Below are 27,016 nucleotides of genomic sequence, written 5' to 3' on the forward strand. Positions count from 1 at the left end.
TTAGGTAATGAAAGTCAAGTTCTGTCCTTTCTGAGTACCTTGCATAAGCAGCATGCATTTTGTAGAATGTTGGGAGTAGCTTCAAAAGACATTTCTGAGTGTGGTGGGGGTAAAGGCTGATATATGTTTGGTTGGAGTTTTTTTTTTCTTGTTTGTTTGTTTCAATTTGTAATTGATTGCTGGACTTGTTGGCCAACTCATTTTCCGTAGTGTTCTGACTGGAACAGCCAGGCTTCTGTATTTGGAGTTGTCCTGTGATGTGTTTTCTCTAGTAATAACCCGTTGGTTACAGAAACAAGACTTGAAAGGTGGCCTAATTGACTGCCTGCTCTTGAACCTAATGTAGTTGGAATAGGTACTGGTTAGCCTACTACTTATGCTAAAAATGTGCCTACTTTTTTAATATCTACTTGCTATATAGCAAGATAAATTCAGCAGCTCTTTTTTCTACTTCTCTTCAGTTGTAGAACTTCGTTCTAGATATTTTTCTTCTATTACATCTACTAGGATTGAACCCATTAGTGCAGTACGTTATATCAGTGTTTAGTTTTAAATGGAAATTAGGCTTGGTTATGGAATACCAGAAGAAGCTCGCTGTTAAAAACTTGTTCTTATTCTTCAATGTTAAGTGAGCTGTCCTATCTATCTCAGGAAAAAAAATTATTATTAATGAGATGTAATGTTCTTCTGGCTTTTTATTTTGAGAGATTAATTTTGCTTATGATTCCTTCTTACTACCTAATTCATATCTAATAATTTCACATAAATAATATTCAGTATACTAAATGTATAGTTTTGATGTAGTAAGTGAGGATTATGGAGCTTTGGTAGCACTACCTGACCAGACAACAGAAACAACTCATTGTTTCCTTTGATCAGACCAGAGTTAATGGTTCTGACACCATTTCCAAAGTTATCTTTTCTGGTCCTAATATTAGGAAGTAGATTGCTGGAACAGTAAGTGTTGCAAAGAATGTTGGGTAATATTCAAAGAAGGGTCAAGTAATTACTCTGATGTTATTATAGATGGTTATGCTTGCTTTTAATTTTTGTGACTTTTTGAGTAAATGATGTTAGAACTGTTAAACTCTTATAATGGTTTAATCCATTAGAAGAAAATATGTAGCAAATCAGTTGTCAAGCAAATAGTATGGACATTGCTTTGTGTGTGCTAGTGGCAACTTCTTGCCATAGAGGTTTAGAAGAAACGGAAAAATTGCAATAATGTCAAGTTTTGTTTTCTTTCTTTCCTTCCACCTCGAAGAGAGTGATATCTTTGTCTTTCCTACTATTCTTATAAGATCATAGGTTAATGTTTTTAAAACTTGATATTAGTATGAAGGAAAAGAACTAGAGACAATGCTGGGTTTGTGCTTAGAACAGTTTGTTCAGAATATTGGTCATTAAAATTGTCTTTTTATGGAAGCTTATGGTTGGCATAGCTCTTTTTGTTGTCCATGTTGCAGATTTTCTAGGGAGAGAAATGACCTTTCCTTACATGGAAAAATGTGGTTCTATCTGCTGCTGACCTAATAAGTTTTTGTAATTAGTGTGGCATATACATTCAGGAATAACTTGTTTTTACCAGGAAATATTATGACTCGTTCCATGAAAATAAAACTAGTCAGGTGGAGTCCCCTGTGATTGTAGTATCTCCTGCTATATGCAGGAGATATAAGCCAGTTAACTGGCATAGTAAAGTTGAAAAATTGATGCTTGAAAGAGTGCACAATTGGATGGAATGGATCGAAAGCAAGAGAACTGATGTTTTGCCCTTCATATAGGCAAGAGCTTTCTGTTTTGAATTTAATCTGTGGTAGAAAACTCCTAAATTTGACATTGGAGAACTCTAAATTCATGATAGGAATCTCTTGCTGAAATTTTCTTGTTAACCAAAAAAACCCCAGAAGAAGTTGAAGGCAGGCCCTTTTAAAATTGTGCATTAAATAAAATGGTAGATATATAGGGACACCTGAAAGTTTTCATATTCAACAACATGAACTTTGATCACTTAACATAAGTTCAGCTTTGTCAATTTGTGCTTTCCTGCATTTCATTCAGTCTCAGATGGTGAAGTTACACTGGACTATCTTCTCTGCTTGTAAGACTTGACTTACCGCACTTTGTATTACTGTGTATTTGCGCATTACCCATTACAGAGCAATAAAATAGCACTTAAGAACTTAATACACTTAATTTTTTCAACTAGATGTATGATAATTGCAAAGAGAATATAACAGTAGGGAATGTATCTGAAGCAAGAGTTTTGGGGAAAAGTCTAATAATGAATTTCACTGTTGTTAAAATGTGTTATATACCTTAATTTAGATACCAAATATTGGTGTCCTCTTGTGATCCAGCCTTCATCTAGGAGGAATTTATGGTGCACTTTAGTTGACAGAACTTTAATGTCTGCTTCAGTGTAAGCTCTTTGTAAGCTCTAATGTAAGTTTCAACAACTGCTTAAGTATCTTAATCTGGAACTGAATGTCTTACCTCAGGGTTATCCATAGTAAGACTGCTACAGAAAATGTTTGATATTAAAGCCTAAAGTTTGCAATGAAGGCCTTGTGATGAAGGAGTTGAAGGGTTTCAGATTCAGTTGAAATTTTTTTGTTGTACCAAAATTGATGAATGAAGAATGGCATATCAAGTTTTTCTTGGATGCCTGAATTGTTGTTCTCAAGACCAGTATTACACTGGTTATCTTCAACCCTACTTTGTAGCAACCTGTAGAATAGAATACACCTGAGATACTGCGAGAGCAGGCATTTTTTAAGACTGAAGGAACCCCATGAAATCATCTAATCCATTCCCTTCACCACAGGGTTGCTTGGACCCATGTCTCAGCAGTCCAAGACCTGCACATCTGTATCCTCCGTTGAGAGTGTGGTCTGATGTGCTGGAGGAGCTGCTCCAGAGAGTGCTGGGAATTGAGCCTGGCAGTGCATCACCACAATGGTGTGGAACACGTACAGAGACAGCTTCTGGTCATCATTTTCTGCAAAGTGCTGCACAAAATGCTGCAGACGTTGGCTACTCTCTAGGCACTTATTGATCTCTACAATTCCCTGAAAGGAGGTTGTAGCCAGGGGGATTTGCCTCTTCTCCCAGGCAGCTAGCAACAGGACAAGAGGATGTGGTCTTAAGCTGTGCCAGGGCAGGTTTAGATTGGACATGAGGAGGAATTTCTTCTCAGAAAGAATGATTAGACATTGGAATGGGCTGCCCAGGGAGGTTGTGAAGTTTCTGTCCCTGGAGTTGGTCTAGTTGGCATGGTGGTGTTCAGTCATAGGTTGGACTTGATGATCTCAGAGGTCTTTTCCAACCTAATTGATTCTGTTATTCATTTGTGGTTTGTGAATAGCATGAGACCTGGGAATATTAAATAAATTTTACTGACCTCTTAAAAAGGATTAAATGGGGAAGGAATTGTTCTTCCTGGACTTTTTTTTTTTCTTTTTTTCTTTCATTGGACTTTTGTGGGAAAAGTTTTGAAATGCACTCAGGGTAGAGCTGAGCTGTATGAGTGGCAGCCACTAGGGAGCAGAGCACTCCGGAAATGATGCAGCCTTGGAAAAGGGAAAATGGAGCATTCCCAGGGCTGAGCTCTGGGCTCTTACAATTGTGCTTTTTTTGCAGATACTTTACTTTTTGATGGGTTATTCATTCAAATGATGCTTCGAAACAAACTGATACACATATTCTCAAAGTTTTCATCAAAGTAGTCAGTTAAATATAGATCTGCTTGTTAATAAGGTGAAAGGGCTTCAAGGGAAAATACTTTGATACAGTTTAATGGCAATCAGCAATAATTATGAGAGTTATGTCAAAGTTTTTAAAATGTCATCTACTGTATGTAACAAAATTATTACATGTATAATCGGTAGAGTGGCTTTAGAAAACAGAATTGACAAATCTTGATGCTTTCAGTTCCTCAGTGAAAGAGAAGTAGCTTTTGTGCCACATTTGAATAAATGAAACCTAATGCTTGAACAGAATGATCAGAACTTTTCATAGGCTTAAGCTATAATTTTTTATAGTTTTGATGGTAAGGCAGAAACTCAAACTTGTAGACAAACTTACTTTATTTTAGATGTTGGGAGTTATGACTTATCTGGAAAGCTACAGAAGAGAATGGATATGTATAAATGCCACAAATAACAACTGACACTCAAATAATATTTAAATACTTTTAGATTTCAGGGTATTTATCCACAGACAAAGGTTATTGAGGCTGTTAACTGTCTTCGTATACTTAGTCTTTTTGTTACTGCAAGCAGACTGCTCTAGACTTAAGACTATAAAAAAAAATGTGGCAGTATATGAAACCATAATATGCCTTTATATATTTTGCAGACTTCTCCTTGTAGGAGGCTGTGAAACAGATGAAGATGGAGTATCTAAAGCAGCTGGTTGTGGGATATCTGCTTGGAGAATTCTGTCAGGTTCTCCCTATTACAAACAGGTCACTAGTTATGAAGATGACATTAGAATAGTAAGTATTTGTCCTCATTTTACTGGATGAATATTGTCACTGCCAGAATTATCTGACTGGACGTTCAATATGTATCTTTTTGAAAGAAGAATTTAATGCAGTTTTTGCTATTTTCTAAGGTACGATATGAATGTCTTAAGTAGTTATCTTTTCCCACCCTGTATCTGTCTGTTTTTGCTTTTTCTGTAGCGTGATTTGAACTTTAAGTTCTTGATTATCACTTGTGGTTTTAAAACCCAAAACAACAAGAAAGAACAAAAATATTATAACACGGAAATGTGTGAACTCCTTAGTTGTACACTGGGATATGTCTTTGGAAAAAAACTCCAGTTTGTCCTTTTATTACTTTAGAAGAAAAGACAGCATGCCTGAAATAAGTGTTTCAGTTTAACTCTGGCTCTAGATTTCTTTTGCTTCTAGTAGAAGTTGGTTTAGTAACAGCTTGGTTATACTGAAATCAATGTACAATATACCAGAATAAATTCCAGTATTTACTCTTATGTAATACTCTTATAATACTCTTGCTTAGTATTATAAGGGAGCTGCTAATTTAATTGCAAATGAGTAGTGGTTTTCTGTGATGTGTTACATACCTAATGAAGTGGACGAAGTTACACAAACGGGATGTTATTTTCCTTGCATTATTTTGAAGTGGGCAGTTTTATGGAAATTTAAAGAATCCTGCAGAGTTGTTTTAGTATTTGAGATATGACTTAATTTTTGGTGCATAAAACAATGTATGAGATTGTCTTTCATTGAATGATTTGTTTCTGTTTTTACAGGCACAGAGAAGAGGATTATTAAGGATTATGAATGTAAGATTTTACAGCAGACGAGGAACAGAACAGGTATTAAGGTCTAAGTCTACCTCAGAAATGTATTTTACATAATTGTCCATTAATGACTAACTGAGAAACTGACTAAAAGTAGATTTTACTTTATGCAACTTAACATTCTGTGAAATTAAAGCTAAAAGTTTGTTCTTTTTGATTAAATGGAGAAGCATGCTATTTATTTGGCTTTCTTAAAAATCCAATTAGTTCATCTGCTGAAGCTTGAATCATTGGATTTCAGGAACAGGTCTAGAGATGTAGATTCAATATTAAATGTAAACTTATTCGAAAAGGAAGGTATAAGAAACCGTGATTATGTAATAATCATAGCATGTTAGATGTGTTACATATTCTACAAGAAGAAAGTAGATTGTGATAAGTTTCTTGAGTATATGCCCAGGAGAGAAGTAAGAGGAATAAAACCCAGCCTTCTGCACTACCCCACTCCCACTAGAAAACATCAAAACCCCCTCACCTTACAGCCCAAAATTTTCATACAATGTGGGGAAGAAAAAATGGGTGGATTCAAACTAATCATTCATGGCTTAAATAGGGTAGACACAAAGACTTGATTTTTTCTAGTCTGAGATACTAAGGAAACATTTTGCAAAGTAACTTCAAAAGTTTATTAAGGGTCAGACTTCTACTACTGGGATGCATGTTAACCTAATAAAACTGCTGATGAGAATCAACTTGTTCTTAACAAAACCTGGGTATGGATTTTGTATTCTCTCCCCTGAGTGAGTGGGTGTTAGAATGTCACACTGAGGTGTAGGTATGTGCTTTCTGTATTTCTAAGGCTTTGTACGCAGTGCTCGTGGCTTTCTTGTATATGCCCTAGGAGCTGCCCATGCACCACTGCACCACCTTTTCTTACCTCTTGTCTACTAATTGTGTGTAGCCTTTGATTGATTCCTCTTTCTATTCCCCTTTCCCTTCTTGTAAAAAATTTTTTTCCCTTCTTTTTCTTTACAAAGAAAAACCAGTAAAGAATGTGTCTACCACCTTCACCCTGTGTCCTCCTGAGAGGAAAAATGCTTGATTGGAAGTTATATGGACTTAGGAAAGGACCTTAATAGATTTTTTGGGATGTTTAGGTGACTGGTTAAAAGAAGTTACATGCTTGATTGGAAGGGGAAAATAAATCTTTCTGAATCTCTTTCAAGGGTGGAATGGGAAAAGATTTTATTTCCTTCATTGAAAATATAAAAGAGAAAGCTAAAGTTTTTTTACTGAAAAGCTTGTACTGGGTGTAGCTATACTAAACTTCAACTTCATTGCACTTGCCAGTACTAAATTAACAAAGAAAAGCAGAGACTGTTGTTCATCCTTGAATGTTTTGATCCAATTTCAGAGACTATGGCTTAAATATGTGAGATACAGTTTGTATTCTAAGTGGCAAATTAACACCAGGGTTAAAATATGGCAGGCACATCAGCTAGAGGACTTGTGTATTAGAACTAACTATACTGGGATTGGATTTTTACTGTTCCTACCTTAAGTGACACTTAGAAAATGTTAGGTGCCAACCTGCTGACGTTTTCAAAATCTTATTTTGAAGTTCCCTTAAGTTGTCAAGCTGTTTACAGAGGCAGCATTGCCTACTTTGCCAAAGGACTGATTAATTTTTATAGATAAGAGTGTGTGGGTGGTAAATTTGAGTGTGTTAATGGCCACCCAATATCTAAATCTAACAGCAAGAGAGTAATTACTGACTACTAAGTAAACATTTACCTCTTTTTAAGATATGGGATGTATACCACTGATCAGTTACCTGAACAGGTTATAGATTTTGGCTCTATAGGTTTCTAAGTCCTTTAACAGTCTTTTGTTCTTTGTGCATGCAAATTGATCTGTAAAGAGAGAATTGCCATTTGTAGGCATGTACAATTCCTGGGCAAACCACAGTTGAAAGTACAGTACTCTGGCTTCTTAAGAATATAATCAGAGAATACTTAGGAAATTTTTCTAATATAAATAATTCTTAACTGATTAAAAAAAAATCCCTTAATGCTTCCCTTTTCAATTAAAACCACATTTTAGGCTTGGATTTAAGCAGTGCTCTCTAGCTGCAAACCACTGTACAACAGTGAGCAGATTCCTTGATTGTCATTGTTTTTTGTGACATAAAGACGTAACTTAGAAAGCCTAAGAAATAAAAGTAATAAAAAAACCCCAACCTCAAAATAACATATCTACCTGAAAAGAATGTTTATATCTTCAAATGATACCTACTACTAATGTTCTGTAGAAATGCCATTAAAACTTTTTAATTGATGGAGGTCATTTAACTTTTCTGTACTTCATTTATGTTGGTGTATTTTCCAAGAGGGGAAGTGTCGGCTTAAAAATTGGTTGGACAGTTTTAACATTACTGTAGGTGAATCTTTATTAGGAAGTTTTTAAAAGTGAACCAACAAAATGGAATTTTATAAACAATGTAATTTTGGAGAATCTGCATCTCGCTATCTTTCAGTGAAGATTAGACTATCTGAGAACCTAATGATCTTTCTGAAAACAGAGTAGTTGTGCTGGGAGTGGGGGGAATAAATATAAAATGTATTTTCAGGAATTGTTATTCATTGCTACCATAGCAGTGGTGCTAAATTTGACTTTAAAATTTGAGAGCATATTTAGAGGGTCTTGTGGAAATAGCATATAGATTTGGTTGTAGTTGTGTGGGATTTCGTGAATCCTTAAAGAAATATTTTGTTAGAAGTATGTTTTGCCTCTTAGGGTATCCAGAGCTGAAGGAAAACTTTATCCAGGAGAATTTTTGTAGCCTTGATGAAGTTTACTTACAGATGTTGAATTATTTCATCTGTATGGACTTAATCTGATATTTGCTGTGTTGCTGCTTAGTCTGTTGTTACTCAAGAGGTTCATAAATTCTGATTCAGTGTCCTGAAATGAACTATGTGCTCCTCCAAGATCTCTCCATGTGTGTATTTCTTGTATCTCCTTTTTTTTTTATTTTAAATTTAAATATTTGGTTTGTAATTATGCCCACCCAGTAGTTTGCTCCCAGGGAGAAAGAGCTGTACTGAACTGTGTTTTGGTAACAGTCTTCCTTTGGGTGGACCTGAGAGACAGGGCAGTAGAAAACTGAAGCTGCTGAAGGTTTTTTCTGTACAGAGAATGACGTGCAATTTTCCCTCCAAGTAGCTCTGCATTGCTGTCAGGGGCGTTGTCCTAGGAATGTCACATTTCCAGGTTTTATTTGCTGTATAACAACATGATGCAGAAGTTCACATTCTTAAAGATTTGTTCACGTTAAGGAACTTTTCTTCCTTTATACAAGTTGTTTTTACTCTTCCATGCCACAATGGATATCTTGCCTTTATTCTTCTAGAGTAGGGTTTTTTTTTAATTTATAATTTAAGCCATGTCAAATTTTCAGGATAGGAGATAGTACAAATTTTTTCCCTAAAATAGAAAAAAATATTTTTGGAGGAATTTTTTTGGGTATTCCTTGGTGTGTATTTTTGTTTACTTTGACATAATGTTTGGCAGGATGGAGTTTTCAAGATGAATCTTTCTCCTGATGGAGCTCTTTTGGCAGCTATTCATTTCTCAGGAAAACTGACAATCTGGTCTATTCCATCTCTCAGACAACAAGGAGAATGGGACCAAACTGATCAGGTAAGAAGGATGTACATGTTTAGAAACTCGAGGTACATATATTAATCTTCTGGAGATGTGTTTTCATAGGGAGATGAGAGTAGTTCAGATAACTGTGCCTTAGCTACATTCTAGCTTTCCAGTTAATTCTGTGTTTTTCAAAAGCTCCGTATTTACTTCTATAACAATCTTTTATGTTTTAACCATCAACCATAAACTTGAAAAATTAAGAAAAAGAACCAATTATGTCGCAATGAATTTTTCATGAGGCCTTTTTGGTGCCAAGTAGGTAACACTGTTAGAAGAAAATTGAAGTGCTATTATAAAACAGAAGTGGAGGCTAACAGGTAACTTTATTTGAATGGTTGAAACCAAATTATGCTGGATGTCTTATGTGTTCTTCTGTGCCTCCCTCAAAATTTATCTTACCTTCTGCCAGATAACACTCTAGAATAGTTTATTAATCAACTTGGTATTAAGTCATTTGCTTTCTGCAGGAATTGTTTGCAAAACTAAGTAGAGGAAGTTATGTTAGGAATTGCTCAGACACTGGCAAACATTTGTGTGACTAGTGTGAATTTAAATACAGGGAATTGAAAATTAATTAGTTTTCACAGAAAATTCTAAATAACTAATACACTCTCTGAGTAAAAATTAACTTTATTTTAATGAGGAAATGTAGTTTGAAAAGTGACAAAACTGAAAATATGCACACTAGTATGTGAAGTAATCTGGTTTTCCTCCCATTAATTTCTTGACTAATAGATCATAGAATCACGCAGCATATGCTGAGTTGGAAGGGACCCATAAGGATCATCGAGTCCAACCCTTAGTCTTGCACAGGAGCATCCCCAACAGTCACACCATGTGCCTGAGACTATCACCCAAATGTTTCTTAAACTCTGTCAGGCTTGGTGCTGTGACCACTTCCCTGGGGAGCCTGTTCCAGCACCCAACCACCCTCTGGTGAAGAACCATTTTCTAATATCCAACCTAAACCTCCCCTGACACAACTTCAGGCCATTCCCTCAGGTTCTGTCCTGGTCGCCAGAGAGAAGAGATCAGTGTCTGCCTTCCCTCTTCCCCTCACGAGGAAGTTGCAGACTGCGATGTCTCCCCTCAGTCTCCTCCGGGCTGAACAGACCAAGTGACCTCAGCCACTCCTCATATGGCTTCCCCTCAAGGCCCTTCACCATCTCCATTGCCTGCCTTTGGATGCTCTGTAAGAGCTTAGTGTCTTTTCTTCTATTGTGGTGCCCAAAACTGCACAAAATATTCCAGGTGAGCCTGCCCCAGTGCAGAGCAGAGCGGGACAATCCCCTCCCTTGACCGGCTCATGATGCTTTGCTTGATGCCCCCAGACACGGTTGGCCCTCCTGACTGCCAGGGCACAAAATTTTGCCCGTGCCAAGATTTACCTTCTTGCAGAGGGTGGGATTTGAACATGCACCTGCAGAGCATAAGGAATTCCCTAAGCCACTGAAAGGCTTTTCACTTTGTGTACTGTGTGTTATGTTCTAAACCTACAGTACATGAACCAACATCAATTCCAAGTAGGGTAATCAAATGGGATCAAAATATAATTTCAAGCTTATTTAGAAAAGTATTTTAAAAAAACATCAACCTAAGGAAAAAAAACCTCTCAAAAAATTTTCTGCTGTGGTACTGGGAAAAGTGTGTGTATATATGCATATCCATCTGTCTCTGTTTTTAATGTACACTTCAGACAGATTTGCTCAAGGATACTCAGTGAGTTGTATTTTTTAGCAATAAAGAATATGTGTTCTGAAGGAGTAGTTGGGACTTTAATTCAATGAGGATGATATAAAGGGTATTCAGTAACTGTTCTCAGAATTATTTTTGTAGGTGAAACTGGTGTGCAAATATAATGTATATTTTCATAATATGTGTGAGTCTTATGTAGTCGTCACCCAAATATATTTGTGAAATTAGCTCTAGAGTGGCCTTATCTTTACTTTCAATTAGTAATCTCTTCTTTCTACTGAAAAATTAAGTTCAGAAACCACCTTCTGCTTGACCCAAGCCTGCTTTGGTGGTCTGAGCTGTATAATGTACCCATATTTCCACTGTGTTGCACTTAGGGGCAGGATTTCTGCTATCTATATTGGTGTAGTTCCTGTGTGTTGTCATAATACTAAACAAAGTTAAAACAACAACACTGCAACATAATTCTAAACATTGCAGCACATCATTAAGTAATGCTGCTTCTCTTCTTGCACTAGTCTTGAAAGGGGCTCTATAATTAAGAAAATAACCAGAGAAAATACTTGCAGTGCTGTTCTGGACTGGTACACAGGACCACTACCCAGAGCAAACAGGAGGATTGTTTTGGAGATACTTTTGTATGCCTGCAGTCCTATGTATAGATAAGAAAAGCAAACACTTGGCTTTCGATTGCTGGAGAGCCCTTATTTCAGAAATCTTTAGGGTATTATTTTTGTTTAATGCTGACCAGGCCAGGTCTCGTGGCACTCTTGTTTTCTAATATGGTGTTTTAGGAATCTAAAAGTCTACTTTGGCTTGGTTTTTTTTTTTTTTTTTTTTTAATTGTCTGGAGAAAAGTACAATGATGCTACAGGACCTGCATGTTTATGTTCAGGAAGAGTTTGAATTTATATGGAGCATTTTTATTGAAAAATGAGTGCATCTGCAATAGAGTAAATAAACAGATTCTGTATTACAAAGACTTACTTGCATATAATCCTTTTTTTTCTCACAATTTTTTTTTTTTAGCCAGGCTATGATGAGCTCAATCCCGACTGGAAACTCTCTAGTGAAAAAAGAAAGAAAATAAAAGGTATGCAGTACAGTTAGATCATTTTTTTATACCATGGTGTAGATAAAAACAGTAATACAAATATACAAAGACCTGAAATGGCTTAGTTAAATCTCAGTCAGAATGGTCGCTAAAATTGTATATATGATCTGGATTTGTGGTATGGCTTAGCTAAATGAGTGTTACAATAGGGTTTTTTTAAGTTCTGTCTTAGGAATGCTTTTGTAGCCATAACTATAAAGATGATGATATTTCAGTTAGTACAGGATTTCATTTTTTTCTTTCTGTGAATGTCTAATAAATCTTGAAAGCTAATGTAATTTAAAGATACTGGCTTAAAATTCTAAAACCAAAGGGCTTTGTTTCCTCTGACTGGATTTGCCTCATGTCAGTCTATTGTTTTCCAAAAATTCAGGCCACTGCGTGCCGTCATTTAGCAGCTGGTTATTGCATGGCTGTTCCAAGAGTGCAGAGATCAATAGCAATTCCATGATCCATTTGCTACTGCTTGTATACATCTATATTATTAAAAGATCCCTGTTTCTTTGTACTATTTTTCTTGGTGATTCTGTCTTCGGGTTAATTCATCTGACCTTCTTGGGTAGGCTGCTGACTAAGCACAAGTAGAAAAGTGGTAAGCTGACCTGTTTCTCAGTGCTGTTTGGGGAAATATCGTTTTCATCAGAGAAGTGGGAAGTGACATGTAGTGAACAAATTGAGCCAACTCTGTGATGAATGTTTTGTCCCAACATCCAGTTACCACAATCAAGACAGTTTTGCAAATGCCACAGTTTCCATCTTCTAGACTGTTTTGTTTATTTGGTTTGTTAGTTTAATCTTCCTAACAACTTCATCTTGTAGGCTGTTTTAGGAGCCTTGTTCGTAATTATCACTTGTCCTCAAAAGCAGTGTAGCCTTTTCTGATTTTCATTAGTATTAGGTTTGTTGACAGGTCAAGGATGGCCCGATAGGTATTGAAGTATGTCCTTATCAAATATCTGAAATTTGTCATATTTTGTACAAGTAAATCAGATTACTGTGAATTCTTTTTCTAAATAAATTATATATATTACATCTTTAAGTGATTTTTTTTTCTTCTCAGCAGCTTTATTTAATACAGAACTGATTTAGTAACATGTAGTTGGTATAAAATACAAACTTAGTGAATCAAGGTTGTACATGTAATAGTAAATGTCTGTTAAATTAGGCCATATCTCTTTGTAATGAAAGTGTTTTCTGTTCTTATCTAGAGTTTAAAGTGATCTTTCTTTCTATGGTGCATTCTTATTTGTTTTAGATAAAGAATCCTATTACCCATTGATAGATGTAAATTGGTGGGCAGATAATTCTGTCATCTTGGCTCGATGCTCTGGTGCATTGACTGTGTCATCAGTCAAGACGTTAAGAAACTTACTGGGAAAGTCATGTGAATGGTTTGAGAGTTCTCCTCAGGTCACTTCAGCTCATGATGGAGGATTTCTCAGTCTGGAGGTGAGGAATGTGCACAAGCAGATACCTTTTTGGAATGCAGTACAATAGTTTGCTTTTGTATATTTAATTCTAAGACGGGCTGTGGTTATAAAAAGAGGTTGTTATTAGTAATAGAACAAGTGTTTCTTTTTCTTTAGATAGGCATTGTAGGGAAATTCTGAACTTGCTGCAACTTAACTGATGTACTAAAAACTTGATTGTCAAATAACTTCTTGAGAGTAGAGGCAAAAATCTTAGAAGGTTGAGTTGCAATGAGAGAAGTCTTGCAGCAGGAGGCAGTTTGTGTTGACAGTTTTCGCTGCTTTGTTAGTGCACTTGAAGAACACTGCAAACATTCCTCTTCCATTTTGAAAGACATGCCTCTTACAGAGGGAGTATATTTAAGAGAAATTAAGACAGAGCCATTAAACGATACTTTTTTTGTTTATCTTTAGGATATAGTAGGAAGGAGTAGAATATAGTAAAGTTAATAATAAATTTTCTTTGAAACTAAGAAAATTACTCTTTTCTAAAGCTTACAATGAAATAGGTATTAAACATCTTAAAAAAAATTTAAAATAATATTGGAATCAGAATATCTCAGTACATACCAAAGCTTGTGTGTATGTTTTTGGAAAGGTGTATTATTCTGGAGATAATATACTGCCAGTGACTACCATATTGCAGCCCAATATGTAGTTACATGGAACAGAAGACCTTGCTTTGAATAGCTGGGAGTTGAAAACACTCCTGAGTGCTGCATTAAGCTATAGAACAGTGTACAAAGATGTCTCCATAGTTCTGTCCTCTCTGGGGTGCTGGAGGACATTTAGTGTAATAACAGGTTATTATAAAGGCTTTGCTGCTTCAGTAGGTAAGGGATGGAGCCTCAGATCCAGGAGACAAATGCAGTCAAGGTTTGTGGAGCATGTTAAGCAAACTGAGATATAAAGAGTGTAAAGAGAAGGGGAAGGAGAATGTTGACTCTGACATTTGGAGTATTGGAAGTGGAGGTGTATTCAGTCCTCATCAAACTCGTTCAGGTGTACTAAGTGGATGCTTCTCGTTCATATTTTCTGTGCAGTGTGAGATAAAACTTGTTCCAAAAAGATTACGCTTGGAGAGCAGGCCTGGCGATGAAGATGAAGGAGAAGATGACTCTGACTCAGATGATGAAACTTCTGCTAAGGACAGATACTTCAGCTACCTGAAGCAAGGCCTGTACTTTGTGACAGAAATGGAACGATTTGCTCCTCCACGTAAACGACCACGTACGATTACAAAGAATTTCCGCCTTGTCAGTTTGAGATCCACGACTCCAGAGGAACTGTACCAGAGAAAAGTAAGTATAGCAGGAAAGGTTCTCTCTCTCTTAATCAGCTTTATTTAGGAAGAGCTTTTTATTTTTCTTTTATTTCCTGCTATATTAACAGAATATTTCTAAGAGTCTCTTAATTGACAGTGTACTGTGTCACCTAATCAAGAGCATCATTGTTTAAAACTAGCATTATAATAATTGAAATTAAATGATGTTTGGAATTCACTAAGAGACACTGCATCATTGGCTTGGCCAGACTTGGAACTGTACTTCTGTCAGTGTTTACAAATAGTGAAAAACCTGGCAAATGTATTGAATGAAATCAGTTTAGCTTGTTACTGGCCAGGGAATGGGTTAACTTTCACTGATGTGAATGTTTTATATGTTTTGTCAGGCCTAACGTACAAGTTAGGGCTGTGACTCGATCTTACTGAAGAGATACTTCTTCATTTTTATGACTGTTGTAGAGACTACTTTGTCAAGGCTGTTTCAATTGTTCACATGGTAAACCAGCCCACTCTACAGTTGTTAAAGTTTCCAGGGAGTGCTGATGTCATACTGTTACTCAAATAACTTCGTCCTTCTTTTTGAGGGAAAATCTCTGATTTTCTAGAGGTGTCCATCAGATTTGAGTCTTACTTATCTGTATCCTGTACCAATCTATTTCCTACCTGTTTAAGCATACCCACAGTAATTATCCCTCTACTTGTTTCAGCACAGGGAATTAACTGATTGTTTGTTATGGAAATCAGATGACTTTCATTTTCATGTATTTGCTTTTCAGATCGATAATGAAGAATACGGAGAAGCTTTGTCTTTAGCTCAAACATATGGCCTTGATTCTGATCTTGTGTACCAAAGACAGTGGAGGAAGTCAGCTGTTAATGTTGCTTCAATTCAAGACTACTTGGTGGGTTTGTTGTTTATGACTTCTAGGCTTTCTTATCAGAGTGACTGCTTGTCTTCACAGCAATTGAATTCTCAATTGTGTTCTAATTTATGCAGTGTAAATTGGTGGCAGTTTGGAGAACTGTCCTGCAAATTCCACTTCATATCATGTGAAAGAGAGCAATCTTGTTAATTTAACTGAAGACCTGATCTGGAAACCTTGGAAGTCTGTCTTTTGAAATATCTTCTAACTTCCATTCATGGCAGTATGCTTTTTCTAGTGTGATCTCTTCCCCCATATGTAGCAGTAGATTGCTGCCTGGCAAATGACAAATAATAATTGGAAATATAAAGCGTTCAAATAACTTCCAAGTATTTTAGAAAATGATTTGGGACAGTGAAGTTGGTATCAGTAGCTATATAGCAAAGTCTGATTAATAAAATTTACAGTGAACTCTGCTACCTGTAACTGGAGCGTTTCAGTAGAATCCAACATGGAGGTTTTTTGGCTTGGAAGGAAGACATCTAACTCAGCAGACAAGTGGTGTCAAAGTCGCACAACCTAATGGTGTTACAGGAAAAAGAATTCCAAGAGAACAAGAGAAATATAATCTCATTTTTGTTTTTTCAAGTCAGATATTAATTGAATGTCAAAATAAGATTTTTACAAGTAGTCATTTTTTGTGTGGTCTGTAATGTCTACTGGAGATCATTAGATAAGGGCAATGTATTTTGTAACTCTGGTGTCTTTTCTGTCATAGAATTCTATTGGCATGATACTGAAAATATCTAGTGGTATTGTGGAATACACTTGGTTTATGAAAACTGCATTTTACCTCCAAACCATCACATTTTATTTATTGTAAGCAGGTGTGATGTTAATTAGGAAGTACAAATAATAACTTCTGTTTCAGTTGTTCTGAAAGTTCTGCTAAATAATTTGGTATGTCTATGCCCTTTTCTGTCACATGCACTCTGAGGGAATTACTTTTTCTGGGTTCTCATCTCTCTTGTTGGCTCACATTGTCAGTCATCCGATAAACTTTGCATTTTCTTAAGTGGAAGAAATAGATCAGAAGACTTTAACATCTCTGGTTTTGTTGCTTTAAAGTGAACCATATAACATTATGTCTTTGTTCTTGTTCTTGGACAGAGCAAAATTAAGAAACGCGCATGGGTTCTTCATGAGTGCTTGGAAAGAGTTCCAGAAAATGTAGATGCTGCTAAGAAGCTGCTTCAGTATGGCTTGAAAGGCACAGACTTGGAGGCTCTTGTGGCCATAGGGAAAGGAGAAGATGGTGGCAGGTTTGAGAAGAGTATTTTTTTGTTTGTTTTCACTTTAAAGAATGGTGTATAAAGCAATTTCTAGTAATTTGCTAAATTTTTTTCATCAACCACTAGTGGAAATGCTAAGAAGCTTTTGCAGGACATAAAGAAAGGTAATGCTTTGAATCAGGCTATTCTAAAGATGTCCACAAGGTACCTATTCTTATTTAATCTTTGTATGTACATAAAATGTAATGTTAAATGTAAATGTGTGTATGTAAAATATAAAAAGGGAAATCACTATTTATTTTGTACTGCATTTTCCCTCTTCTCTGGTTGTCCTATAACTTCTTCATCCTAGAGAACTTAATGATATGACTATTTTTCTATGAGAATCTGTTTCTCTTGCTACTTCTGGAAGCTGCAACTAGCCCTATCAATGCTTTTTGTTGTATGTCTTAATTGTTGTAATGATCTGTAATGATCAAGCAGAAGCAAGACACAGTGGAGACAATTCTTCACAATATTCTGTTCTTGGTGGTAGAAATAGAAGAGACTGTTCTTTATGCAGTCATTTATTACCATTGTTTGCTGTAGATCTGCTGCCACTCCCACTGCTACCTGTGGAATTTATAAACTTTTATCAAGTTTGGTTTTGATTTGGTTTAGGGAGGGGGTAGAAACAAGAGGTGATGCCTTTTGTTGGCTTGTGATGAGTGCCTGCTTGTTTACAGCAGCAAAACTCAGTATTTTTCTATAAAAGTAGATTTTTAGTCTAGTCATAAATGTAAAGCTGTTTTAGTATGTCTCTCCAAAATTAGTTCATCATATATTTTTGTTGTTTTTTTTTCTTTTCATTGTCATTGGTTAGATTGTTGGTTTTGTCTTCCAGGTTTATCTTACCGGGGGAGGTGGACATTGAAGTTCCCTATGAAGACTTTTTGTCACCAGATGAAGAAATGGATACTAGAAAGGAAAAAGAGGCCAAGAAGCGTCAAGAACTGCTATTATCAGTAAACTTCTCAAAGTAAATGAAATGTTAGGCTGTGTTTTATTCAGTTACAGGTTTATAATAACTGCACAGTTGCAAGAACGTAATTACTCTCATGCATGTTCTTCCTAATAGGAAAGTGTTTTAAATTTTAATGGGCATTATATTGTGTCAAAGTTCTTGGTTTACTTAATTTCTTGATATATTCTAGTGCACAGAGTGATTAAAGTGTGTATGTAACCTGGGTCTTCATGAGCACATGATGTACAATATTAATTGCAAACATGAAAATTCCTGTTTTGAACACAGTCTAACACTGGAGCAGAAGGAACTCTGCCGTAGCAGGCTCAAGCTGTTAACTTACCTTGATCGCCTTGAAACCTATGAGGTGAGTTCTCTTGAATTCTCAATCTGCAGGTATTCCTATAACTTTTTCATCACATCATCATATCTTTTTTGTTACATATTGCAGTATTAATGTTTATAGTCTTCTTGAAATGCTATAGTTTGTCACCGGAGAAAAGTAAGATGTTTCTGTTCAAGCTACTATTTCTCCTGCTTTACTGTTTCAAGGGCTTCTAGTCTTGTGAGGTGTAGTTGGGAAGAAGCCTGCTTTGAACATCCTGTGTCTGCAGGGAATTGGGTCGTGCAGCAACATGGGATGTGGAGTTCATGCAGGATTACTATGATTTACTACTCAGTTGAATTGGCATATTTTATTCAGATTCTCTAACAAATCTTCTTCTTCCATGAGCTTACCAAAATGAAAGTTTTTGGATTGTCAAACAGTATTTTGCTAAGTTTTTATATTTTAACTTTGCAGTTGGCACTGCAAACCCTCACATAGGACACTTACTACATCTCTTTGCAACTAATACTGTCTAAGCTCTAATTAAAATAAGGCAGTTGTCTTAGCTTATTAAGCAAAAATGCATCTGATTTTTTCATACTGAAACAAAAAACAGCATGCTTTTCAGCATATGTCTTGTACTTACTCATCCTAAGATAAAGAAATGTGTAGTCTTTTTGATGCTTTTGTAAATTGTGCATAAAAAGCAGTTCTGCTCTTTTTTTTTTTTTTTTTTTTTTTTTTTAGGAAATCCTTGGAGGGCCTCATGCAGCTGAGCAGCATTATGATGGAGAATTCTTCAAGAAGTTCAGAAACCAGAATATTGTACTTTCGGCAAGAACTTATGCTCGGGTATTAATATTATTAATATATTTTTATTATATTATGCTATTTATTGGTTGTTATATTATTAGCATAGTTCTATTAATTATTAATATACTTATTTTGCTAGAATATAATGTTATTTTGGTATTGCTGTTTGCACTTAAGTGTTTTCCCCCCTCCCTTTGAACTTAGCAGAATTTCAGTGGTAATTTAAGAGGTAGAGGTGACTACATAAATGAATGCTGTGATCCTAGGCTTATTTTCTTTGTTGCTAAAGAAAATTTAAAAATTAAATCTTTGTTGTATGATCTAAGTTTTCATTTCTTGCTTATTTTTAGTCTAAATCAGTCTTAGGCTAGTTCTGCAAGTTACTGTTTTGTTCTTTAGGAAAGCAATGTCAGAGCCTTGGAAATCTTGTTCACTTTCCATGGATCAGCTGTACTTCCACACAGACAGGCAATTCTCTCCAATTTTCCAGAGACTACTTCGCCACATGAATATGCTGTGTTGTTACCTGAAGCTCGGTAAGGATGCATCAACAGATATTAACTAAAAGAAAGATGATTTTTAGGTTAAAATATAAATTAGTTTCCATATATGGCACTCAGCTACTGGTTATTACCTGAAATCAAGGGGATCAACTTTGTGTATATGGACTTGACCAGTCTTCATTTTCTACTTTACTTTGTGCCATTTGTGGAATCTTTTTGGTCTCTTCTGATTATTAACAGGAAGGTAGGAATTTTAAAGGTTCTCTCCATTACATATCTAAACAGGAACATGGACTCTTCTGACCTGAAACTATGTAGATTTTCACATGTGTAATACAGGACTTTAATTGGTTTGTAATAACAGCTAGTGTTAGGAAATTAATAATACAAGTGTTTAGCTCCCTGGAAGCAAATAATGTTTTTCTGGATTTGTTTCGAGAAGTAATTTAACACTTAAGCAATCAGTAACTTCAGAATCATTAATTTTCTTGATACTGACTCTTACTCAACTTTTTAAGGTAGAATTATGAAAAGGTTTAAATCCAGATTTTCCTACTGTTTCATTTCAGCATAAAATGTTAGTTTACTGTAAATTTTATATACATTTTAATAAGAGAGTCTTCCTTGAACATCATAATTATGTTCTGTATAATAATTAGAAGAATTTTTTGCTTCTAGAGTATTTCTTTCAGACACTTCAATTGTGAAATTAGTTTTGAAACATACTGTTCAGTGCTCATAAGGAGTTGGCAAATGTCATTATTCAATATTTTATAATATGACTTTGAAGCCTTACTTCAGAGGGAAAGTTTTTGAAGTAGCTAAAAGATTTTTTTTGTAGTCTTTCAACATTATAGTTAAGTTTTTCACTTCAAGGTCTTAACAGTCCAATTTGGTCAATTGTCTATGTAGAATAGGGCTTTTCATTTCATCAGATTACTCCCCTGACTTCTTTCCTAACTTATAATACTTAACAGTTTTGTCTTTTCTAAAGAGAAAGAGGGGTCTTCCTTTCATGATATCTGATGCTTCCCTTTTTATGTGTTGGTAGTATTAAGAACATGTGTAGTTAAGGCATGAAAACACTTGTTTTATCCTTTTCTTTAAGGTAACAGTTAGAACCATGAAGAGAAATTACTGCAGTGTTTATGAAATTGGTAAAATATATTCCACTTCTTATCTTTTGATAAGATTTATAATGTGAGACATAGGGAAGAATGGTCATCTTAAATGTGTTTATGATATTTTGTTGGTCATAAATATGTTCCCCTTCTTTCTGAAAAGTTGTTTGTTCTTGTTTTTAAATTTTGTTTTTGTTGTATGCTTTGTTTACAAAACTGACTTATGTGCCAAGAGGCAAAATGACAGCTAAAATAAAACATTTCACTAGTGATTTAGTAATAAAGATGTGAAGTTATGGGTTAAGAACTTAGTTTTATCTGCTGTTGAAAAATGGAAGTATATAGTTTAAATCTTTATTCCCGTGGCAGACAGAACTTTCCAGTGCTAGGGTCAAGTATATGCAGGTTCACACTTTTTTTTTTTCGAGATTGCAGAACGGACAATACTGTGTGTCTGAAGTGTTTATCTTTGGACTGCTACAAAATGAGGATAAGATCAACTCCTGTCTACACAAATCCCATATACTTGTAAAAATATAAAAATATACTGTGTATGTGATCTAACCATTTTCAAAAACTGTTTCTCTCTTACAAAACTGCTCACATAATATTGCTAAATTCACTCCCAAAACTGTTATTTTATTAATGTAATAAAATTAAATATGTACCGATGAAAATAGTTATTAATGAGAATAATATATTAATGAAATAGACTTATGTTGTACAAAGTAAAATTTTCTTACTACCTTAAAAAGGTTTTTTTGGAATAGGGTGGGTCTCTCATCCCTTTCCAGTTCAGAGAGCTTCATCTTCTGGCAGTTCTTGTTTCACATAAAGTGAGGTCCATGAGCCTGTGGGAATTAAAGAGAATTGAAGTTCTTGGTTATTTTAAGTGAGTTTACTGGCCTTTTAGTTCTAGCATTTGTTTTTTAAGGGGATTATTAGAGTGAATACAATTACTGACATTTTGTAGATATGTCATTATGGTTATGAAATCTAGTTTAAATGAGTGTGCTGTCTAGTTTTCTTTGTATTAGAAGACAATATGTAGACATAATTTGCCATAACTTGATTAAACAAGGTTATGATACAACTTATTCATTCCCACATAACATTAAAAAGTTGTAAGTACTGACTGCAGTTAATAAATTTCTAAACAAATGAAAAACATTACGAAAATATAAACCCCAGTGTATAATTAGTAGAAGAAATTTTGGCAGCATTACCACTTACTTTCTCTTTAGCTTATGCAGCTTGTAATTGCAGAGATCTCAGGATAAGGGGCCCATTTTTTTGTGTCAGGATGGGTCGATTAGGTGGAAGGTGATTTTTTTTTTTTTTTGTCTGATGCTTAGTGATTTTGTAGTGCTAAGATGGTGTGCTAGGGGGTTAAAGTATCCTAAAGTTGAGGAGAAATTTAGGAGGACGTTTCATTTAGGGTTCATTAGGGTATGTGTTATTTTTGGTGATTCTAATGCCAGGATAGTGCCCAGTGCAGAGTCCTTTGCTGTCTGAGTTCTGCTTAGATGGCAAAGCTGAGGACAGTGCTGATCATGCCAACTTATACACCAAAAATTAGATGTAGAGTGCCAGTTTCTTTATGGTTGGTGGAGAATAATCATCAGTTAATAAAAGTCACAGGTAAGATGGCTGAGGGTTGAAGTGTTGGGCTGTAGTCATTTTTACAGAGGTTTGATCCCTCTTCTTACTGACTCTGTAGTGAAGCTTATGTTAAGTTGCAACAGGAATCTGAAACACTAAGACACATTGGTGGCTCTAAATGCCTGTTGGCTTCAAATTGGTATTGTGATAGACAGACATTACTAAGTAATATGTTTTTTCAGAATTGGAATTGTGATGTTTTCCTATTTCTTTTCATATTATTTCTCATCTGCTTTTATAATGATGGCTCCTGAGTCTGGTGTCTCAAAGTCATTAGGATTCACGGTTCTTCTTAAAGATCCATCAGATGCGCAGACTACATCTGTTAAGACAACTAGAATGAAGGTGGTTGAAGTTTAGGTAGTCAAAGAAGATGGTAGCTCTTTTTAATCTCTGTTTTAATAGCTATAGCCAGTGTTCTTAATGTACAGTTAAGACTATTGCCCTGAGGTTTTTAAATGGGATCTAGAAAAATACTGTTTTACCAGTGTTGTAAATACATAACTGGAGTATTTTTCCTTTTCTTTTAAATTTCTTATCCTTTTTACTACATTTAACTGCTATGTTGTAACATTACTGCTCACATTTTCAACTTACAGAAGTCTGGAACTTCAAATGTATGGTTCCCTCAGCAGCCATAAGTCTGCTATATTGCACATTATGCCATAGTAAAAGTCTTCCCTCTAAGATAGTAACTTTTTATATGTTGCTGTGTTTTTACTTCTTAACTTTCTCAAATACTGGTTTTCAGTTGTGACATGAAGTGAATTTTTACTGGAGAGTTGTGGATGAGCTCCATTTGCCTGATGAACTGGAGTGGGAATGGAAATACCTCCTAAAAACTTAGTGAAGCTTTAAAAACCTGGAAATTTCCATGCAGTTGACTTTCATCTATGAATGAATAAATACTACTAAGAGTTCATAAGCAGTTAGCTTTCCCTTTCCATAATGATATCTTCTCCTGAACTAGGTTTTTAGTTACTGCCTGTGGCACTGCAGTTTCAATAAAGCTTTTACAGTTTCATCTTCTCTCTTCCTCATATGTGCATGTATATAGGTTTGATGACTGAATGTCTGCAGAACTAATATATAGTCCACATTTTTTCTTTTAAAGCAGCACTGCTTTTGTTTTTAGCGTAGTTCAGAAGTGTTCATGTCAAAAGAATTAATCCCATGGTCAGTTCTTTTTCTGTATTTGTTTCAATTCATTTGTATAGTGCTACAGTGAAAATAATGAAGGCTTAAGTTTTATATGCACATCATTTTTCTCTGCACTAAGGAGAAGAAAAAACAGTTCAGAGGTAGAGGGATCAATGTAGTTAAAATTATTTTCAGGATGTATTTGGTAAAAAAGAAACCCTTAGATCTTACCTTCTACTGTGAAGTAGAAAAAATAATTTTTGAGAGAAGGATTAAGTTTTGATGACACTTGTGTTCCTGTCTGGATTGACTTACGGGAGGAGCAGGAAATGTTCTCGTCCATTTAAAAATTAAAGCAGTGGTTTGGAGGAAGAGAGACTCTTCTGCAAACGGCTTATGTTGGGATCTGGAAAAACAGCAGGAACAGCTCACTGCAGCCAGGAGGCTGCTGCAGACAGTGAGCTGTGAAAGTACATAGGTGGTAGTCTTGAGGAGTTTTTTAAGAGGAGAATGAGAACTTGAAGCCATGAGAGAGCTGTGGAGAACACAAACTGTCAGAGAGGAAAGGGGAAAGTTTCACAGAAGCTGCTATGCTGGAGCTGAGCTGTCATTCAGCTGAGAGAGCTGAGTGTACAGCATGGAGAAGGTTTCAAGAAGACCAGTAGCAACTTTCACATACCTTCCTGTAGCATGTGAGCTGAATTATACCTATGCTGTATATCCACAGAACATTAACAGGATTTTCTGTGTGTTTCTGGCTTCTTAATGCCTGACTTGTCCTGACTTCATCTACCATATGTGTCTTTTGCCTGCGCAGTCATGAACTGGAGTTTGGCTTGCTTTGCCCAGTCTTCTCATGAAAGTGTACTGCTGCCATTGTCTCGTTTGTTGCCTTTTTACAGGGTTTAGAACAAAATTTCTCCCAGGAACGTTTATTGTGCTTTATAAAGGTACAGTTCTGAAGTAGTATTTTCATGATCTGGTGACAGATAGCTTTGATCTTACTTGGAGTTCAGCTGTGTCTTTAAAATAGCCCATTTTGATTTTATGAAAGCTGCTGCCTCACAGTTTTAATTGTATACAAGTTAAAAACCCATAGTGAGCTTCTGAGCTGTGGTTGTGTATATTAGTTGACTTCTCTGATGTTTAGGTTATCGTCCTAGGTTGTTTAGGAGAAAAAAAAAAAGAAGTTTTCCTCTCCCCAAATTCTGTTAAAGGTTAAACACATCATTAAAGCACAGCTTGATTTATTTATGTGAAATCAGTTATAACTTTCTCCTTTGGTGGCAGGGTTGCTTCAAAAGACCTGTCATCGCAGTGTACACAGCAGGAATTCTGAAGGGTAGTTAACTGTGGCAGCCAAAAGCAGCTGGGATACCTTTTCCACTGGTTTATGCAGATCAGTTTTCCCCAAATGTGTGATGTTTTTGGCACTCTGTTTTAGGCAGCAGCTGTACTTCAGTCTTGATGAATTTGCCACATCCTATTGATACACCTGGAAAATGAAGCACTTCTCTCTTTGCCCACCACTTCTGTATCACATAGTATATTGAAGCATTTTAATCAGTTCTATAATTGTACTAATTCACTATTCAGCTACTGTAGTGATAAAAAAGAATGTTTTCATGCAATATGAACAATGCAATATATATTGCAGCTGTTTGAGACGATACATATGGGATGCGTTTCTTATATTTCATCCTCAGTTATGAAATAATTGTGACATAACAAAACTGTTTTAGAGCCATAAGAATTGCAGAGCAACAGAAAGTGGCGTTGATTTCCTTATTGCTGTCTGAGAAGATACAGACTTTGGACAAAGGAGTTTCTAGATGAAATTAAAAAAATAATATTTTATTTATTTTGTTTATTTATTTAACAACTTTCAAATGCAGAATTAGTTGTCTATAACACAACTTTTCAGACAATGTGACATGATTTAAAAAAAAAATAAAAGGAAAAGATTCATCTACTTCCAAAATGCCCTATTCTTAAAAATGTCAATGTCTTTCACCAAAAAGATACTGCTTCATAAATGCATTGAGGCAAATTGCCTTGTGCATTCACTGTGCACGAGTTTACAAGGGAAAAGATCTAAAAAGGAAAAAAAAATTATTTTCAACTAGATCAGTCTTGGAGGCAGGCCTGTTGTAAGAACTGCTTGAAGAAAAAAAAAACCCACCCAGTTGCTATTGGTAATGGAGAGAATTGGAATCTGACCTTAAAACTGAATTAGACCTTCCTCTTTTGAAAGCCTGTCCTTGCAGAGAAAAATAATCTACAGGTTTCAATAAATGCAGTTGGTAAGATACAGAAACTATAATAGCATGGACCTCTTTTGACAAAGAAAAGAATGGGAAGAATTGCTAAGCCAATGTAAACAATAGAGTGAAAAGAGCAATACAGGAAAAGTCAGCTCTTTTTGAAGAAATAGAGTTGAATACCTCTATAATCAGTCAATTTACTGGGCTCCAATCATATTTATTCTACTGTTGAAAAGAGAAAAGGGTAAAGGGTGGGGGAGAAGCAGGGGCTCAGGAAACAAATTAAAAAAAAAGTCCCGAAGCCATCCTTATGTTTGTGTGCAGTTATGGTATGGCACAGCTCAGAGCTTCCTTCAGTTGGAAAAGAAAGCCACCTATTTCAATGACTGCAGTGATCTGACCCCGTGTCTGGAATCTTGAGTGAGTCTGCATAGTAATGCAGACTTAACCTACACGTATCTCTGACCTCTGTGGGATTTCAGTGACTAAAACAAACCTGCAAAGTTGTGTAGCATAAGGACAGAATGAATTCTGGATGCAGTAGCACAGAGTGTACATTGCATTTATGACAAGCTACCTGTGCATGCTGAATTCACCATTTCAGCCCAGTTAGACCAATGTCATGTGCACAGGGCATGAGGGGAGGTTCTGATTTGCCCCTGTTGAGCTGGATTTGCTGTACAGTTGTTGTAAACAAAAACACGGTAGAAAAATGGGAGGTCTGCCTATTTTCAGATATGTGTTCATGTCTGTATGTCTTTATTCTCTGTCTTATCTGCATGTATGTTTTTGAGTTTGCAGACTGCAATAGCGTTTTGATGCCTGAAATCTTTCTTAACTGACTTACTTCCATTTTGACAGCTACTTTTCCAGTTTTGTTGCTCTCTGTTTCTGCATGAGTCACTGAAATTACTGATAATAGAAATTTGAAGAAAAAAAATACTCTGTGCTGAAACAGAAATATCAGTTAACAACAAGCCTGTGATAAATGTTGAGATAAATACAGTGTTCTAATCTTTGCTTTTATGAAGGACTTGCGTACAGGGATCTCTCATCCTTGCTTGTGTTGAGACTGGTTTATTCCAGTCCTTGTATTTGATTTCAAATACAAAGAGTTTTTCTTAACTTTTTAGAATGAGGAGAGAAAGTAAGGACAATTGGATGCAGTTGTGGGGGGAAGGAGGGAGTTACATGTTTCTTCAGTGTTGTTGAGAAGGTGAATGAATTTAGGAGTCAGCTCTGAGTGCTGTGGGTTCTGCTGGGGTTTTTTGTATATGTGATCTTAGCTTAGTAAGAAACTTTCCTGTTTAGACTGTCTTTCCATAATTGCCGATTTCTACTAGGATGAAAAATTTTGTAGGCTTTTTTTTTGTGTGATGTTTTCTTTAAGCATTTAGAGGAGGCGGTTTCTGAGTGCACCTTGACTCTTGGTGAGAGTTTAAAAATATAAAATTCCTCTCTGAACTTATTCCAGTGGTGAAC

At 35.7% G+C, this 27,016-nt stretch overlaps 1 protein-coding gene across 1 annotated transcript in view; it reads left to right on the forward strand.

Annotated features, from left to right (window-relative positions):
• Positions 1 to 27,016, forward strand: part of NBAS (neuroblastoma amplified sequence) — a 168,086-nt gene that overhangs the window by 10,867 nt on the left and 130,203 nt on the right. Inside the window, exons 10-21 of the mRNA XM_027690224.1 lie at positions 4,360 to 4,498; positions 5,281 to 5,346; positions 8,845 to 8,973; positions 11,707 to 11,770; positions 13,047 to 13,240; positions 14,304 to 14,561; positions 15,322 to 15,447; positions 16,579 to 16,730; positions 17,584 to 17,718; positions 17,992 to 18,070; positions 18,779 to 18,883; positions 19,244 to 19,380. Coding sequence (XP_027546025.1) covers positions 4,360 to 4,498; positions 5,281 to 5,346; positions 8,845 to 8,973; positions 11,707 to 11,770; positions 13,047 to 13,240; positions 14,304 to 14,561; positions 15,322 to 15,447; positions 16,579 to 16,730; positions 17,584 to 17,718; positions 17,992 to 18,070; positions 18,779 to 18,883; positions 19,244 to 19,380 — 1,584 coding nt within the window. The remainder of the gene's footprint in view (positions 1 to 4,359; positions 4,499 to 5,280; positions 5,347 to 8,844; positions 8,974 to 11,706; positions 11,771 to 13,046; positions 13,241 to 14,303; positions 14,562 to 15,321; positions 15,448 to 16,578; positions 16,731 to 17,583; positions 17,719 to 17,991; positions 18,071 to 18,778; positions 18,884 to 19,243; positions 19,381 to 27,016) is intronic.

Source organism: Neopelma chrysocephalum, unplaced genomic scaffold (genome assembly GCF_003984885.1).
Source record: "Neopelma chrysocephalum unplaced genomic scaffold, ASM398488v2 Primary Assembly neopelma1_80b, whole genome shotgun sequence".
NCBI lineage: Eukaryota > Metazoa > Chordata > Aves > Passeriformes > Pipridae > Neopelma > Neopelma chrysocephalum.